The 18,757-nt window shown below is 43.6% G+C and overlaps 1 protein-coding gene across 1 annotated transcript in view; it reads right to left on the bottom strand.

The window, feature by feature from the left end:
• Positions 1-18,757, bottom strand: part of LOC124622580 (putative beta-carotene-binding protein) — a 101,694-nt gene that overhangs the window by 24,119 nt on the left and 58,818 nt on the right. Inside the window, exon 3 of the mRNA XM_047148328.1 lies at positions 13,720-13,870. Within this exon, the coding sequence (XP_047004284.1) occupies positions 13,720-13,870 (151 nt within the window). The remainder of the gene's footprint in view (positions 1-13,719; positions 13,871-18,757) is intronic.

Here is an 18,757-nt window from a genome sequence, read left to right as displayed (position 1 = left end):
ATCATTCAGTAATCCTTAGGCAAATTAAATATTTTTGTGAACAAGACATTTTGAAGCAATATTTGAACATCAAAAGTTCTATGACAGTTTGAATTATTACATTCTCTAAAAGTCTTTCCCGCACCTGGTGAACGTCGTTTCTGTGGCGAGTGCTTTTGCATAAACTGCTTGTTGACCTAACCAGTTGAAAACAAAGCGCAATTGGCAGAGGCAGGCAGTCTATGGAAACTTCAACTCTTAACAGAAGTTTGAATGTACTCATGATACGTGAACAAATATTTGTGCATATGTTTCAACTTTAAATGACACGATGAACTTTTTTGTTCTCGATCTTTGCTAATCAAGCAAAGATCGAGTATCTGACCGAGTCTCGACCACGGCAACAATCGTCATTGCTGGTTATTCATAAAGAGACCTGAAATATGGATGTTATCCCCAGTATCAGTTATCAAATTTGAACTTGAAAATAAATGAAGAAAATTTTATTAGAACTGGGTATCCTATCAACACACAATCCCTGTTAAGTAACAAAGAAAGACTTTAATATACTTCGATTCACAAATAAAGGAGTGTGCACATGTTTAAAATTGAAAGTCATGATGTAAAGTTCCGTGACGAGGATTCGTACTCAATATGTAATCGGAATGTTAATTAAGTAAATTCAGATGTGGGATGTCAAATTTTTTCATCAGCTGTGAGATGTCTGAATCTGAAATAAAGACACATTTATTCTTTTTATCTGCCCGAAATCGACCCGGTACCTACAGCCGTTGTTTTCTGTCCACTAAGAGACGTTAAGTATCAACTGCTAACTCACCGGTAGTAAGATCTTTGTATATTTGGCTAGAAATAACGGCACCTATAGACGTTATTGACAACATACAAAGACTAATTAAAAATGATCATTATTTTTCACTAGCAGTTTTATGTGCACATGCTAGACCTTGAAATGAAATTAAGGATACTTTTGTGCTTGCCCACAATTTGAACCCAGATACGTGCCTATTGTGAAGAACTAGAGAAGTTTGTAATCCTGAAGAAAACAACGAAATGATTGAATTATATCGTTCCGAGAGTGTAACATACTGCGAAAGAGGAGATACGAACACGAAACCGACTCCACCACCAAAATTTTCAATATCAAGTTGAAATAAGATAAATCCTGATAGCCTTAAATGAACATTCATAAAATAAAATTTTTAGTGTAATAAAGCTTGCAGTTGACAAAGTTTCTGTTTGCCGACTTCCGCCTCAGGTATGGCCCAATCTAAACCGGCTCTCCCCCACTTGGTTGCGAAGGGATATTATGTTCAATACGGATTCTGAACTATGGCGCAGACGTAAAAGCGATCTCTTCATGCCTGGTAAAAATGGACGCCTGACGTGGTAATCTAACCCTTACCTTACACCTGTCAAACTAGAATTATTCCACTAGACGTCTGTATGCCTTACTTCGCAGATCGCTTATTGTGTTGTAACGGAAAATTAGCTTAACTTACAAATTAGACTCGATGAAGAAAATCCGGCTTCTATTAACTGGTAAATTAACAGCAAGCTTCTCACACGAAAACCATTCCAGTCTCATACCAGTGGGATGTAAAGGTGCTTCTACTCATCATAGACCCGAACGAAGCCTTTTGAGATTTTTCCTATTTCAACAAATTTCTTAGTTTCGAGAAATGCCGCTTCAGACTTGAAGTCACCCAGCAGATAATTCGGTTATTACTGCCATTGTTATTATTGTCATTCCACTGCTGCTACACGTGGAGATTAAGAAAGTGTTTAGTTCTATTTGGTCACAACTACACTGTAACAGCAACTTCTTGTGCAATCAGCCACTGGTTGTGTCAGTCAGTTGCAACAGACACATAGCCTAACAGTAATGAGGGTACTTGTTGCCCGCCGTATACTTTGCTGTACAGAAGCTGTTCATGTCTTTTGACACTCTATTGTATGGATGATTACAGTTAATAGCGAAGTGTGTGGTTGTTGGAATGGGCGTGTCAGCCCGAAACCGGTAACCACTACAGCTGAATTTTATATCAGTGCAACTGAGGGCAACTGAGTCGCCATGTCACGGACTGCGCGGCCCCTCCCGCTGGAGGATCGAGTCCTCCCTCGGGCATGGATGTGTGTGTTGGTCTTAGCATAAGTTAGTTTAACTAGTGTGTTAAGTCTAGGGACCGATGACCTCAGCAGTTTGGTCCCTTAGGAATTCACACACATTTGAACATTTTGAAACTGAGACGGACGAAATAAAAAATTATCCAGTTCCCTCAATACTTAAGAATAGCGCACCTACCGTCCTGTGGCAGCATGACTCGAATAAGCAAGTATCCCAAATTGTCACGAATGAGCGGAATAACACGCACAATCGGCTTCGAAACGGTCTGTCTCCATGTGCAATCCACATTCATGTTGAAGTACATTACCTGACTACCACGAAAGAATGCAAACGTAGCAGTAGGAGTTGATACGTAACAAGATTCAGCTAACAAATCATTCAATGACACAATTCAGTCAGCACAACGTCGGAGATGAAAAGGCTGGCACTAACAAGTGTGCAACTAAGAAATTTTTTCACCTTTAGATTTACAGGGAACAGTAATAAGGCAGCGATAAAATTTGTGGGAGAGAAGTTGTCTTAGGAATTCTTCACTAATTGGCTCTTTCACAGAAAATGTAAAAAGCTTGTCTCCAGCGATATGAGAACCAAAAATTAACGCATTCTCCCGCTTAAAGGACAAACACTTTACGTCAAAGCTACCATACAACTGCTTCTAACACCACCTGAGACTCACTTCTTGAAGACATACAAAAACTGTTAATAACAGTTCTTCAGAAAGTGTTAATCCATACTGAGCTCTGTTCAGATGGTTCAAATGGCTCTGAGCACTATGGGACTCAACTGCTGAGGTCATTAGTCCCCTAGAACTTAGAACTAGTTAAACCTAACTAACCTAGGGACATCACAAACATCCATGCCCGAGGCAGGATTCGAACCTGCGACCGTAGCGGTCTTGCGGTTCCAGACTGCAGCGCCTCTAACCGCACGGCCACTTCGGCCGGCCTGAGCTCTGTGCGAGGGCGCTATCTCACAAGTACAAAACTGGTAGCACGATGGAAGACCCAAGTGACAAGCGGAGCATCCACTTGACATAAAATGATCGTTTGGTGTTTGCTCAATTGCTTTACAGACGCTATAAGTAATGGGCATGTCGTGACAACTGGAGCACGATGGCAGTGGGCATTGGCTGCAGCAGCCCCATTCCTATGAACAAGTTTTTGTTTCAAAGTATCAAACTAAAACAACTGGTGCGATTCATCCACAGGCAAACACAAAATTCTGCAGCGTCATGCTCCAAATGCATCAACACTAATGACAAACAGCAACATTCTTTCAACTTCAAACCTGCGCTATGGTTCCTGAAGCCAACACAGACTGTTATAATTACGGATCAAACAGAATGTATCTCATCTCTAGTAAGAGAACCTTTTCAGTTTGACGTGAGAAAGGCTGTCGGCCAATTGAAACAAAGAAATCCATCGTCAGCTTTCGGACGAAGTTTTGCGACCTTATATTTTTAAAAAAAAAAAAAAAAACGCTCGATCTGAGGGTTCCGTACAAACTTAATTATGTAAAGAGATAACAACAATGTTTTCAGGTGACTCAGTAACATAGTGTAAATCTTTCTATTGGACCCCCTTCGACTTAATTGTCCATAACCTACCCGTTATGCAACTGGCGTAATAGAATCTACAATGTAACGCGGAATTCGAACCACATGTTGTTTTTGGCGACTCCTCACATCGTTGAGTACTAGGTTAAAACAAAAACTATAGAATCGGTAGTCTCACCGAGATCCAGTCCCGCAAGCTCGTGGTTTGCAAGCACAAAATGGTTCAAATGGCTCTGAGCACTATGGGACTTAACTTCTGAGGTCATCAGTCCCCTAGAACTTAGAACTACATGAACCTAACTAACCTAAGGACATCACACACACCCATGCCCGAGGCAGGATTCGAACCTGCGATCGTAGCGGTCGCGCGGTTGTAGACTGTATCGCCTAGAACCGCTCGGCCACTCCGGCCAGCTGCACGCACATATTTCACGACTAGACCAATGCAACTGACATATTTGTACTTAATAAATCTATTTGTTTCGATGAATGAGTTACGAGTATCAAAATATTTGACATATATCGTCCATCTTTTAAGTTCATTGGCTTAGAAGCTTCAGTTATTCACATCGCTTACATTACTTAGATAAATTTCATCTTGTTACCTTTACCTATGCCATAAAAAGGGATCTTAACAGTAGAACAGAGATGCAGACGGACGGACGGACGGACAGCAAAGTGCTCCGATGTGGGTTTCGCTTTTATTGATTGAGGTATTGAATCCTAAACATGGTGCTATTTCTGTACTTCACTGATCTCTACCCTCCTTACACGATGGTTTGACTGTCGATGAAATTGGGAAATCGAAGTTTTCGTTAAAAGTGATTCCACCAAGGTGGCCACCGTTCTGTCAACTCTACGACGTATACTTTACATACGGCGGTTACAAAATGCCTAACTCTCATCACACAGCAAACGGAAATCGACAAAATTAATAAAATGCACGTTTGGATGTGTAGTCAATCGCAGGTTCCAGCTTCGAGAAAATGTTTTAATATGCTTGATCTGATGTGAAACTGCCACCATATCGCAAGGTATTTAGAATGTTAGTGAAATTTCTATTCCTCAAGACAACCGCATTAAGGAATGTGGCTGTGGCATATGTGTCTGTGTGTGTGTGTGTGTGTGTGCAATCTTACAGGACTTAACTGCTAAGGTCATCAGTCCCTAAGCTTACACCCTACTTAACCTAAATTATCCTAAGGACAAACACACACACCCATGCCCGAGGGAGGACTCGAACCTCCGCCGGGACCAGCCGCACAGTCCATGACTGCAGCGCCCTAGACCGCTCGGCTAATCCCACGTGGCGTGGCGTATGTGCCTTCATGCATTGCTGACGATGCTTCGATTTTTTTTATCCCCTTAACATTTTATGACAGATATCACACTTGGGAATACACTGTTCCTCTTGAAATATAAAAGTAAAAATTAAATTTATGTGTTCTTCGCTTTCAGTTGCTGTTAATTACTTAAGATTATATAGGATTTGTGATGACAAAATATACCCTGAAGAGCCAAAGAAGCTGGTACACCTGCCTAATATCGTGTAGGGCCACCGCGAGCACGCAGAAGTGCCGCAACAGGACGTAGCATGGACTCGACTAATGCCTGGAGTAGTGCTGGAGGGAATTGACACCTTAAATCCTGCAGGGCTGTCCATAAATCCGTAGGAGTACGAGGCAGTGGAGATCTCTTCTGAACAGCACGTTGCAAGCCATCCCAGATACGCGTAGTAACGTTCATGTCTGGTGTTTTTGGTGACCAGCAGAAGTGTTTACTCAGAATAGTGTTCCTGGAGCCACTCTGTAGCAATTCTGGACCTGTGGGATGTTGCAATACTCAAGTCTGTTGGAATGCACAATGAACATGAATGGATGCAGGTGATGAGACAGGATGCTTACGTACGTGTCACCTATCAGCGTCGTATCTAGACCTGTCAGGGGTCCCATGTCAATTCAAATGCACACTCCTCACACCATTACAGAGCCTCCACCAGCTTGAACAGTCTCCTGCTGACATGCAGGTTCCATGGATTAACCGGGTTGTCTCCATACCCGTACACGTCCTTCTGCTCCACGCAATTTGAAACGAGACTCGTCCGACCAGACCACATGTTTCCAGTCATTAACAGTCCAATGTCGGTATTGACGGGCCCAGGCAAGGCGCAAAGCTGTGTGTCGTGTAGTCATCAAGGGTACACGATTAGGCTTTCGGCATCGAAAAGCGATATCTATGGTGTTTCTTTGAATAGTTCGCACGCTGACACTTGTTGATGGCCCATCATTGAAATCTGCAGCAATTTCCGGAAGAGTTGCACTTCTGTCACGCTGAACGACTCTCTCCAGTCGCCGTTGGTCCCGTTCTTGCAGGATCTTTTTCCGGCCGCAGCGATGTCGGAAATTTGGTGTTTCACCGGATTCCTGATATATACGGTACACTCGTGAAATGGTCGCACGGGAGAATCTCCCTGCATCGCTTCCTCAGAGATGCTGTGGCCCATCATTCGTGCGCCGAATATAATACCACGTTCAGACTTACTAAGTGAGTTGATAACCTGCCATTGTAGCAGCAATTACCGATCCAACAACAACGCCAGGCACTTGTTGTCTTATATAGGCACTGCCGACCGCAACGCCGTATTCTGCCTCTTTACATATCTCTGTATATGAATACGCAGGCCTATACCATATTCCTAGGCGCTTCAGTGTAATTTCAACAATATTTGAAATGCTTATTTTGTAAATAATTCCAACATATGTCTCAATGGCATAAAAATACTGACGTCATTTTTTGTGGAGCATCACTCAGTGAATGGTTTTAAACTCTACAAAGCGATAAGCGGTAGCTGATCCTTTCGAACAATTGTGAAGGAGGATAGAACTGCGGCAGCAGCCGCTGCTGGCTACCAGCAAGTGGGCCCCGGAGAACTCTGGTGCTTGCATTGTTCAGAGGTGGACAAGCAAAAATGTTATCGGACGGAACTATTATTACTCGTGTGTCATAAACTGAAGTCGGCCTCTGTGGAAGAGTGGTTCGAGGCGCACCAGTCCGGAACCACGCTGCTGCTACGGTCGCAGGTTCGAATCTTGTGTGATGTCCGTAGGTTAGTTAGGTTTAAGTTGTTCTAAATCTAGGAGACAGATGACCTCAGATGTTAAGTCGCATAGTGCTTAGAGCCATTTGAGCCGTAACTGAAACACATTGTAACTGTGCTACCATTACACTAGAGACTTCAGCATTCAGACCAAATGCGGTATAAAAATTCAGGCAAGCAGCGGTGTCAAACGCGAAACTTCGGATTCAGTTGATGTATTGTTCGCCACATTTTTGTTTTATTTTTGTTTTAGGGTTTCCCATCTCCCCTTATAGCCCAGTCATACTTTCACCTTGCGTGCCTTCAAATGGTTCAAATGGCTCTGAGCACTATGGGACTTAACATTTATGGTCATCAGTCCCCTAGAACTTAGAACTACTTAAACCTAACTAACCTAAGGACATCACACACATCCATGCCCGAGGCAGGATTCAAACCTGCGACCGTAGCAGTCGCGCGGCTTCGAACTGAGCGCCTAGAACCGCTAGACCACCGCGGCCGGCTGCGTGCCTTCGTCGGCTAGCTTATTACCTATGGTCATTACTGCTTACAGCAGAGAAAATTTGTTCTTTTTCTTAGTTTTCCAGCTCATCGACTGTTTCAGACTTCGTGTTCTCAGAGTTTCGCTTTCACTGTTTGTCCAAAACAATAGTCTGACATGCGACGTCTCAAAATAACATCTTTGGCAATTGCACGTGAGTTTGTACATTTTTCTTGTATGTTTCACTTGTATTCGATTTCTAAGCATTTTGTAAGTGCTTATACCTAGTATATACTTCCGTTCCTGATGTTACATTGGCCTTGTAATAATTATATATTAACTTTTCTAACCTGAGTTTTGTGCAAATTTTGCCACACTGATATGATAATGTTTACTCGAAAAGCGTCATAAATAAAGTTTTAGTGATCAAGATGGGTCCATGGAGTTACTACAAAAGTCTTTGCCAACTAGGGAAAACGGAAAATTGACTATAGCAGAGCTTCCTGTTGAGTTAGGAAGCCACGAAGTGAAATTTTCTGAAACAAAAGCAGGCACCTAAAAAGAGCTTTAAAACCTTCGGCACATTCGTCTCGTTAGCAACTAAAATCGAGGGCAGATCGACGCCAAAATTCGCATCCACCCTCTCATCGCAATATACAATGCACTCGATTAAAATATGGAGTACAGTAATTTGCGTGCCACAGGCATCACACAATAAGCAGGGAGGAGGGGTGGTGCGAGGGGTAGACAGAAGCCTGGCGTCAGCAGCCGTGGGTTATTGTCCGCCGCTGCCAGCCACTCCTCCACCTATAAATGCTCGGACCTCCGATACAACACCGAAATGACTGCCTGAACAGGAATCACACTTTGCGTAGTGTCATATTCGCTGAAGGCATCCTTCGCAGTTTCGTCTGCTTGTTCATTTTCCCAAACTTTCACGTGGCCTGGTACACAGCGGGATGCCACCTGCTTACCCCGCCGTTGCACATATACTTCCTCGCGTATTAACTATACCATTTTCTTAGCTGGCTATATATTGTACAACGATTGTTAGGCGGTAAGAGATTTAGACCAGATGAGAAACTGTTCGTCTGAAACTGCCTCTTCACATGGAGCTGTGCGGCAAACTCAGTCCAATCACAAAGAAGCCATATCCTGAAGGACATGTTGGGGGATGCTACTGAACCGCGAAGGGGGTCCGCTTGTTTAAAATCATCAGTTGTACGGCCTAAAATAACTTAAAAAACTACTTATAAATCGTCAAATATAAAATAATAATGGGTCTACAAAGCTATGGCGGAGATCTCCAACATTCGTGTAAAACTTGCAGATCGATCACTCGCACCCCTAAAACAGATAGGGCCTCACAGTTCGTTGTGGATTAAAGATAAGACTTTCCACTGATGACCTACCAACGGTACGGAACGCAGGTGCGTACGGCATGGACAACGCTTTACAGTGGACATGAGGAACCGTCGCCTGGTGTGCAGTGGCCGCTCACTCCAGTTGGTATTAGACTGGTTGAAAGGGCGCCGGAGATCACTGTGCATCACGCCTAACACTTCTAAACAAGACGGCCGTGCCGACCTATACAGTGTACACTCGGATTCAAGCCGAGATCGCATTAAGGACGTGAAAAACCGGAGCAGACAAGTTCGGTTTGCTCGCCATGAATTATGGTGGAGATATCTTAAAATATCCAAAACTTTTCGGGACCATCTTTTCAGATTCCTATGGTGTGGCAACCGTGCAAGTTGAGAATCAAATGAGAGGCACAAGAACTTCGCTGTATCTTTAAAAGTATGAGTCTTGTGCCCCAATCGCATCTCTAAAGAGTATAAAATACAACATGAATAGTTAAAAAGAATCCACGAAGACTTCTCGGTAGAGATATTAAAACCACTCTTCTCTGCCCATTTGTCCAAATTTCGAGAAGTACGTTTAATTGAAGAGTTGTTGCTGCAAGGCTTGAGCAGATCAAAAGACAGAGAAGACGTCAACAAATAAAGAGCATTACACAATACATTTAACTATTGACGTGATACTATTTATAGCAGTGGCGAAGCCGGTCACATTTAAAACACGACATTGAGGGACGCCCGCCCGCGCGGTCTAACACGCTGCTCCACGAACGGGAAGGCTTACCGGTTCAAATGGTTCAAATGGCTCTGAACACTATGGGACTTAACAGCTGACGTCATCAGTCCCCTAGAACTTAGAACTACTTAAACCCAACTAACCTAAGGACATCATACACATCCATGCCCGAGGCAGGATTCGAACCTGCGACGACCGTAGCGATCGCGCCTAGAACCGCTCGGCCACTCCAAGGCGTATCGGTCCCCGGCACGAATCCACCCGGCGGATAAGTGTCGAGGTCCGGTGAACCGGCCAGCCTGTCGATGGTTTCAAGGCGGTTTACCATCTGCCTCGGTGGATGTGGGCTGGTTCCCTTTCTTCCGACTCAGTTAAAGTATGTCGACGATTGCTGCGCAAACACTGTCTCCACGTACGTGTACACCATAACTACTCTACCACACAAACATTTGGGGTTACACTCGTCTTGTATGAGACGTTGCCTTGAGGAGGGGGTGGAGGGGGGGGGGGGTCCATTGGGGGCCAAACTGCACAATATCCCTGGGTTCGGTGTGGGGTGGCGGTAGGGTGGATGGACTACTGTGGCCTGTTGTGAACCACTGCGAGCTACGGCGGGACGAATCCTCTCCGTCGTTTCTAGGTCCCCGGTTTAATACAAAATACCCACCCAACTTGAGGGACACTGTTCGGACACTGATCCCCTGCTCAAAGCTATCATAGAGGACGTCACTGACTCGATTTCTAAAATAGAATGGTAAGAGTAAGGAACGTATAAAGATGAAACACATCAACTAAAACAGCATTTATGGAGCTGCTTGAGCATAATAGGCTTCCGAGAAGTGTCATAGGCCTTCTCAATGTCAAAAATATACCTTAACTTGAAAAGCCTATTATATAGCAACTTCCAGCAGTATGTTTATCAAACGTGGAGCGATTCTTCCTGAATCCACACTCAGAGCGACTAAGGAACTGCCTGGATTCTAAGATACAGAAAATGTGGCGTTAACCATCCTTTTCAAGGTCTTTCCCACGCCGTTAGTGACGCAGAATTACAATAATTATTCGATTATGAGCGGTCATTGCCAGGTTTTAAAAGAAGGATTAAAATTGCCTCGTGCCTCGAATAGGTGAAGTGAACTGAAGCCGAAATGAGGTTAAAAAGGACAGCGATAATTTCTTTGTCCCACCCTATGAGGTGCAGTAAAATATCTTAATGGAACCCATGATGACCTAGGGACGTGTCAAGAGCTTCAGAGGGCGCAGAGTCCAGGTCCTGCGTGAAAAAGGAGCAGTTTTATTCTTCGCTTTGTAGCGTCGGAGGGCTGAGTACTGTTTGACAGTTGTGGCAACTGTCGCAAAAAAGGCCGCCATCGTCTGGCCAATGTCTCAGGGTTTGGTCTGGGAACACTGATTCCCTATTACAGCAGCCAAGGGGCATCTCTCTATTCTCCAGGAGTCCTCCTGATGATTTCCCCAGGGACAGAAGACTGAACAGCCTGAACGCACACTGTGTGCGCTAGAATAATTTCTCTTCAGAAAACAAATCAAGTTGGTCTACCCTAATCCAACAGATGTATTTTCTCCACATGTGTCCTGAATCCACGGAAGTTTGGAAGTAGTTTTAACAGTGAGGTTCCTCTCTGTCTTATTTCTTGTCATTCCTCCCTGGTTGGAAGGCTGAAGCGCAGAGATGTGCGGGAGGGACGGGGAAGGAGGGGGTGTTACTTCAGGGACTTTCTGGTTATATTAAGCAAACGTCGACGTCGTACCTCATGTATCAGACGATACCATGTCACGTAGTCTGATGGCTCTCCAACTGATCATTGTGGCCTATTTTCCGTCATACATTTTGGGGATGCTCCTACTATCTGCCGTGAGGGTCTGTTATGCTTTCATACACTAGGCTCGACAATTACCGTCCTTTCAGTCGTAGGAATGCTTAGTTGTTGGACTTGCTGTGGAAGTTTGCAGCTGCATTTACAGGTTCAAGCTGCTGTTCTCTGCTCATCTGTCAAAGCTTGGTGCCAACGTTTGTTTCCTGTACAGGTTACTTCAACGCTGACACAAACGACCTGACGAGTGGCTGCGAGGCCTGAAACGTCATCATTGGACATTCGTTGTGTGATTTTAATCTCCTGTATTCTTTTCTCTTCCACAAAGACAGGACGTTCCTTGCTCCAAATTAGAAGGACATGGGTACAATTGACACACGTGTGAGGCAGTACATTGAATACCTGGTTCATGGACCGTGGAACCGCATCTTACAGGCGGTACGTGATCGTTACAAACCCTTGATGGTGTGACTGAAACTTTGACCCTTAAAGGAATCGTTAGAATTAGGTAAATAAGGCCTAACTTTAAGATGGAGAAAGCCTCCTGCAAAAAACTTTGGTACTTCGGTAAATGGAAAGCCACGATGAAAGAAGCTGACTTCTCAAGCTCACCATCTATCTGTACTTAAGTGGCACTTTCACTTTCCCGTTCCTGTTGGAGTTCTTTGGTATCTATATTCATACTACCCCAACGTATCACAATTCCTTTACAATACTTGACCCCAGTGTGCAGCTCGCAGGTTTTAGTATATTCTCTAGGTGATTCAGCATTTAACAAGTTGTTCGGATAGGTCGCCCTCAATGTTTCGAACAGGAGGTTATTACTGTGCAGCCTCTCTTCATTTAACTTGTCCTGTAAGTCCCTGTATGGGATGTAGAAAGTGGATAATTTTTCGAACGAAGCTTCTACACTGTTAACGCAATAAATATATTATCTGCCACCGAATGGCGTCCTGATTTCTCTTACGACCAATTAGGTTCCTTTCGGAGTATGCTGATGCATTAGCTCCATACTTAACAATCATATACAACCGTTCGCTCGACGAAAGATCCGTACCCAAAGAATCGAAAGTTGCACAGGTCACACCAATATTCAAGAAGGGTAGTAGGAGTAATCCACTAAATTACAGGCTCATATCGTTAACGTCGATATGCAGCAGGATTTTGGAACATATTGTGTTCGAACATTATGAATTACCTCGAAGGAAACGGTCTATTGACACACAGTCAACATGGGTTTAGGAAACATCGTTCCTGTGAACACAACTAGCTCTTTATTCACATGAAGTGCTGAGTGCTATTGAAAAGGGACTTCAGATCGATTCCGTATTCCTGAACTTCCGGAAGGCTTTTGACACTGTACCACACAAGCGGCTCGTAGGGAAATTGCGCGCTTAAAGAATATCGTCTCAGTTATGTGACTGGATTTGTGATTTCCTGTCAGAGAGGTCACAGTTCGTAGTAACTGACGGAAAGTCATCGAGTAGGACAGAAGTGATTTCAGGCGTTCCGCAAGGTAGTGTTACAGGCCCTTTGCTGTCCCATATCTATATAAACGATTTGGGAGACAATCTGAGCAGCAGTCTTCGGTTGTTTGCAGATGACGCTATCATTTATTGACTAATAAAGGCATCAGAAGATCAAAACAAACTGCAAAACGATTTAGAAAAAATATCTGAATGGTGCGAAAAGTGGCAGTTGACCCTAAATAACGAGAAGTGTGAGGTCATCCACATGAGTGCTAAAAGGAACTCGTTAACCTTCGGTTACACGATAAATCGGTATAATCTAAAAGCCGTAAATTCAACTAAATACTTAGGTATTACAATTACGAACAACTTAAATTGGAAAGAACGCGTAGAAAATGTTGTGGGGAAGGCTAACCAAAGGCTGCGTTTTATTGGCCGGACACTTGCAAAATGTAACAGACCTGCTAAGGAGACTGCCTACACTACGCTTGTCCGTCCTCTTTTAGAATACTGCTGCGCGGTGTGGGATCCTTACCAGATAGGACTGACGGAGTACATTGAAGAAGTTCAAAGAAAGGCAGCACGTTTTGTATTATCGCGAAACATGGGAGAGAGTGTAACAGAAATGATACAGTATTTGGGCTGGAAATCATTAAATGAAAGGCGTTTTTCGTTGCGACGGAATCTTCTCACGAAATTCAATCACCAACCTTCTTCTCCGAATGCGAAAATATTATGTTGACACCTACCTACATAGGGCGGAACGATCACCACGATAAAATAAGGGAAATCAGAGCTCGTACGGAAAGATATTGGTGTTCATTCTTTCCGCGCGCAATACGAGATTGTAATAATAGAGAATTGTGAAGGTGGTTCGATGAACCCTCTGCCAGGCACTTAAATGTGATCTGTAGAGTATCCATGAAGATGTAGATGTCGCTGGTTGACTATCTGACAATTTTAGTAGGTAATGAGTAATCATGTATTTAACTAGAGAGATACCGATTTATCCATAGGGAAACGTTGGTTCCTTACACACACAATGGAAGATAATTGGACTTACTGAAGGCTGTCGACGACGGCGCTGCCCAGTCCGCTAAAGCGGCCGTTGTCCAGACGGAACGTGATGTCGAGCCCTGTGGAGCTGGTGTGCCACGTCAGGGGCGCCAACTGATCCGCAGGGTCGATTGGTGGAGCGCCGATCTCTGGAATTCCTGCGCGCATTGTAAGGATTCAATAGTGAGATTGCTCTTTCTTTGGACCTCTTTGGATTACTTGTAGTGGGTTAAGTCTAGCATGGCGAATGCCACAATGTGTGATTGTTGCAGGTTAGAAAATTAGCCACTCTTCCAAGTAAAAGAGAAGGACAAGAAAGTATATTGATCACGTGTCACCAGAAATATGTACCCAGTTAAACAAAAAGAGCTGATTTAACTATTGTCTTTTCAAAGTTCCTGTCTTCAAGGTTATTTATTGTTTATTTACGGTACCTTTTAAGCACAATATTAAACATAATGCAAACGATAACACATGTAATTTGCATTCAGACACGTAAATTTTTAATAAAATCAGTTGAGTCGTTCGTTGTTACCAGGAACTTGTCAAACGTTCCGCGACGTGTCACGTTGGTACATTTCATAACAAGGTGACAAACGGTTTGCCTGGCTGCTAAATAATCGCATGTTGACGTGGCGCCTTATCCCGTCTACGAAGAGAGTCCGTTTTTCTGACTTCATTGGTGCGTATTCTCTTAATCGTTGTCCATGTTGTGCGCGACTAGTCGAAACCAGGGTGTTTATTTCTTAGCCAGGGCAGGTTCTGGCAATGTGGAGTGCAACACTTTTGTCCAGTCTCGTTCTAGTGCAAGGGCACCCGTACCCAGGCTCTAGCTTTTGGAGAGCTTTTCTTTCAAGAAAATTATTTAAAAATCGATATTACAAAGGTTTTTAAAAGGGTCTAAAATGTAAATTTCTATGGTTACTTTCGAGTCGCCTTTCGTCTTACAAAATATTATAAATACTTCAGATCCCCCATCTCTTGGCCCACCCTCTACAAACAGTCGTGTGGGGCCCTTGTATCCGTGAGTCGGTTGAGCTGAACTGAGACGTGTGATTTTCAACGGGAGTTTTCTTGAATGGTTTCGTTGATCGGAGCCGGTTTCTTTCCAGGGTAACGGCATTTTGATATTTTGATAGATAGGAAGGTTGAACCGTATGCGTTTAGGGTATCTCGTCTCCTACCTTCCAAACTTAACAGAAGCTCTCCTGCGAACCTTGCAGAACTAGCACTCCTCAAAGAAAGAATATGAGGAGACATGGCTTAGCCACAGCCTGGGGGATGTTTCCAGAATGAGTTTTCACTCTGCAGCGGAGTGTGCGCTGATATGAAACTTCCTGGCGGATTAAAACTGTGTGCCGGACCGAGACTCGAACTCGGGACCTTGCCCGCGAAAGGCAAAAGTCCCGAGTTCGAGTCTCGGTCCGGCACACAGTTTTAATCTGCCAGGAAGTTCCATATCAGCGCACATTCCGCTGCAGAGTGAAAATCTCATTCTGTATGCGTTTAGACTCACAGAGAAGAGCTAATTTTAGTCAACGTCAAGGGGTGAAGGGGGGGGAGTGTAAATGTGGTTCAATATGGACAGCCATTCGACGGGGTTGATCTTAGTGTACCACTGATAATTTCGTTGCGTTGCCAAGCTGTGTCTCGAAAACTTGTGTGAGTGCGCACCATTGAACCATACACGAACGCAATGTCCCGCGGTAGACTAATCTAAGTGGTGAAGTGAGCACAGTTCCAGCAGTGGAGGGTCAGACAGATCAGTACAGTTTATGTAGGATGTTGTTTCTAGTTCATATCTTCGCAGGCTGATTTCCAGATACTTCTTGTACGACAGTGTCGGGCCCAGTGTAACCCCTAGATATTTCAGGCGCTGGTTGTCGTTTAGTACTCTGTCACCAAAATAGACTTGGAGCCGCTTATATGCCGCTCTGTTGCACTAATGGCAGCAAGCAGTCTCTTGTCTTAGTGGGGTTTGGTTTCAGTCTCCATCTCATAACATACCTTCCCATTACCGCCAGATCAGATGTTAAAACGGCTTCCGTTTCTTCGAAATTTCGGTATCCTACTATCAGCACTAAGTCTTCAGTGTATTGACACTAGCGTGATCTAAATGGTGAAGTGTCCACACTTCCAGCAGTGGAGGGCCAGACAGTTCTGTACAGCTTATGTAGGATGTTGTTTCTAATTCATATTTTCGCAGGCTGTTTTCCAGACACTTCTTGCAGGACAGTGTCGGGCCCAGTGTAACCCCTAGATATTTCAGGCGCTGGTTGTCGTTTAGTACTCTGTCACCGAAATAGACTTGGAGCCGCTTATATGCAGCTCTGTTGCACTAATGGCAGCAAGCAGTCTCTTGTCTTAGTGGGGTTTGGTTTCAGTCTCCCTCTCATAACATATTTTCCCATTACCGCCAGATCAGGTGTTAAGACGGCTTCCGTTTCTTCGAAATTTCGGTTTCCTACTACCAACACTAAGCCTTCAGCGTATTAACACTTACGTGATCTAGTTTCAGTCATATAGGAGATGTATAAACAGAACTGCAATGGGGTACCGTCTTTCAAGAGCTTATCCTGTTGCCCAGCATTATCTGGAATGAGCTCCCAGCAAGCTCACTATTAATAAGTTGCACTGTCTTTCTGAACGAGATTGTTTGAATGGGTCTGTAGAGAAGACGACGTCTCCATATTCTGTCATAATCAGATGAGAGAATATAAATGCAGTTGATGTTTTTAATTTCTTTTGGAGATCTGAATCTATATAGGTAGTGAGTGACATTATTTGGTCTGTATATCTTCTTTCTGCGCAAAAACAAGCTTGTTCAATTGGAATTTTTTCAAGTATTATAGTCTTTTGTAGATGGTTGTTTGAAGAAGCTTGTATATTGAGATACGAAGAGGTATTGGGCGATAGATTTTCAGCTCGTCGTTGGTGTTCGAGGCTGAACTTTAGGCTTTCTGCTTCTCATGGTGATATCGGTAAAGAACGCCGCAAGTCATTTTTTGGTATATATCCGTAGTAGAGGAGGAATGTGGGATGAATTACATCAGGCTCTGTCACCTTTCTCACTTTAACTTGTCTGAGTGCAATATCTACTTCCTTGGTACTAAATGGCTAGGAAAATACGGTATAGTCTGGGGTAGATGTCTTCAAAGGCGCAAGCTCGTGTTAGATATGGGTGGCGTATCTCAAAAGCATACTAACTTTCAGTTTCTTTATATCCACACTGAGCATTGCTGCGGCTCGCGTTGGTGCTGTTGTAGGTTTCCGTACTCTGTTGGAGGCCAGACTGTATCGTTTAGCTGACATGGTTGCGGTTGTTTGTATTCTTCTTGTGTTGACTGGCGCCACTTGGTTTCGCAACCGTTGCCTGTCTGCTAGTGGCAGCAGCGGCGTTATCGATGTGTAGTAACTGTGGCCCTATCTTTGGGATGACGTGGTTGTTCTTCTGGGTCGTGTGAGTGAGCAGTTCGGTTGGGGACTCCGGAGGAGCCAAGAGGGCAGTGCGGGAAGACGCCGGGACTGCTGGCGGCACGCATACACTGCCGGATGAAAGGGCTGTGGTCGAGAGGGTACACGACCTGGTCGACACCCGGATCCAACAAGCTTTTAGTTGAGTGGATTTTAATCCTAGCAGTGAAACCTCCACCAATGTGAGATCTCGCGGTTCTCCAGTTACCTGGGTTCGTGTTGCTGCTGGCAGTGTCGCCGAGACGAAGAGCAGTGAGTGGAGTGCTTGGGGAGGCGGATCTAATTAGCTTTCCTCGACTTCTTGTTACTAATTGCTGCATTCTATGTGCTACTATTTGTTAAGTTCAACCAACGGTATTTTTCCCGCCTGGTGGCCGCTAAGCCCCAATAACTTTCCCTGGGGGTTAGTGTATGTTGGCAGTGTACGTTTCCTCGCCTTGCCACTGCTGTCCGGTAGGGCGTGTAGTTTTGACAGCTTTCTTAATTGTAGGTTGGTTGGTGATTCTTCTACTCTGGTAGTATTTCTTCCTTTCTCCTTTCGGATCCTCTAAACACAGCATTCTGGGGACGTAGTGCTGACCACCACTTCCACCGTTGCATTGGTTTTCGGACGCTAGGTAGCTTCAGTAGATTATCATTAGTCATTCGTTAGACTGCCAGTAGCCTGAGTCACCATCTTGTGAAGTGAATGCAACTCTTGGCTGCCTTTCTCATCGTTCGCGAAAGTGTTTCTGGCTTGACTCAGACGTCGATTCCTGAAGCACTGTCTGTGACTAGTCCTTGTGTTTTGTCATTGTGTTATTATTTTATTATTGTATTTTGAATTAACCTTGTTATTATAGTTGCTGTTTTATTGTATGTTTCTAAATTTTTTTAATATAATTGCCATTCTTGACGTTACAGCAAGTTTAAACGGTTGTGCTATCAAGGTTACTACCATTTTCCTCACCTGTTTGGTGATCAGTTGGCTGTCTTTTAAATTAACTTTTTCTATGGCCTTACTGTTTGACAGTATGTTTGTTAATTTTTTTTTAATAATTGCCATTCTTGGTGTTAAAGACCTTCACCTGTGACTGTCGCTACTTGTCTTAAAATTCAAATGTGGCAATTATATTTTTGCAGTTAACCTTTAAGACCTTGGTGATTTGTTTCCAATATTTTAATAACTGTAGTTTGTAAGTTGCAACAAGTTAAACAGTTCTTAATTTATTGCCATTAAGGCCTTCAGCCATAAAACAATTCTTAATTTATTGCCATTAAGGCCTTCAGCCGTGAGTGTCGTTATTTGTCTTAATATTTTAATTTGGTAATCGTATTTTTGCAACGAGCTTTAAGACCTTGGTCACTTGCCTTTTACATTTTAATAACTGTAATTGTAAGTTGCAGCAAGTTTCATCAACTCTTAATTTATTGCTTTTAAGGCCTTCAGCCGTGAAACAAATCTTAAATTATTGCCATTATTTAATTTGTTGTTGATTTTAAATAAATTGTGAGTTATTAAAAGAAAAGTCAACCAATAGTAACTGATTACGTCCCCATCCGCAATCGTAACCGATCCTGCCTTCCTTGAT

The sequence above is a fragment of the Schistocerca americana genome, chromosome 7, assembly GCF_021461395.2.
Source record: "Schistocerca americana isolate TAMUIC-IGC-003095 chromosome 7, iqSchAmer2.1, whole genome shotgun sequence".
NCBI lineage: Eukaryota > Metazoa > Arthropoda > Insecta > Orthoptera > Acrididae > Schistocerca > Schistocerca americana.
Note: the sequence above shows the minus strand (reverse complement) of the source record. Positions and strands in the feature narration are given on the sequence as shown.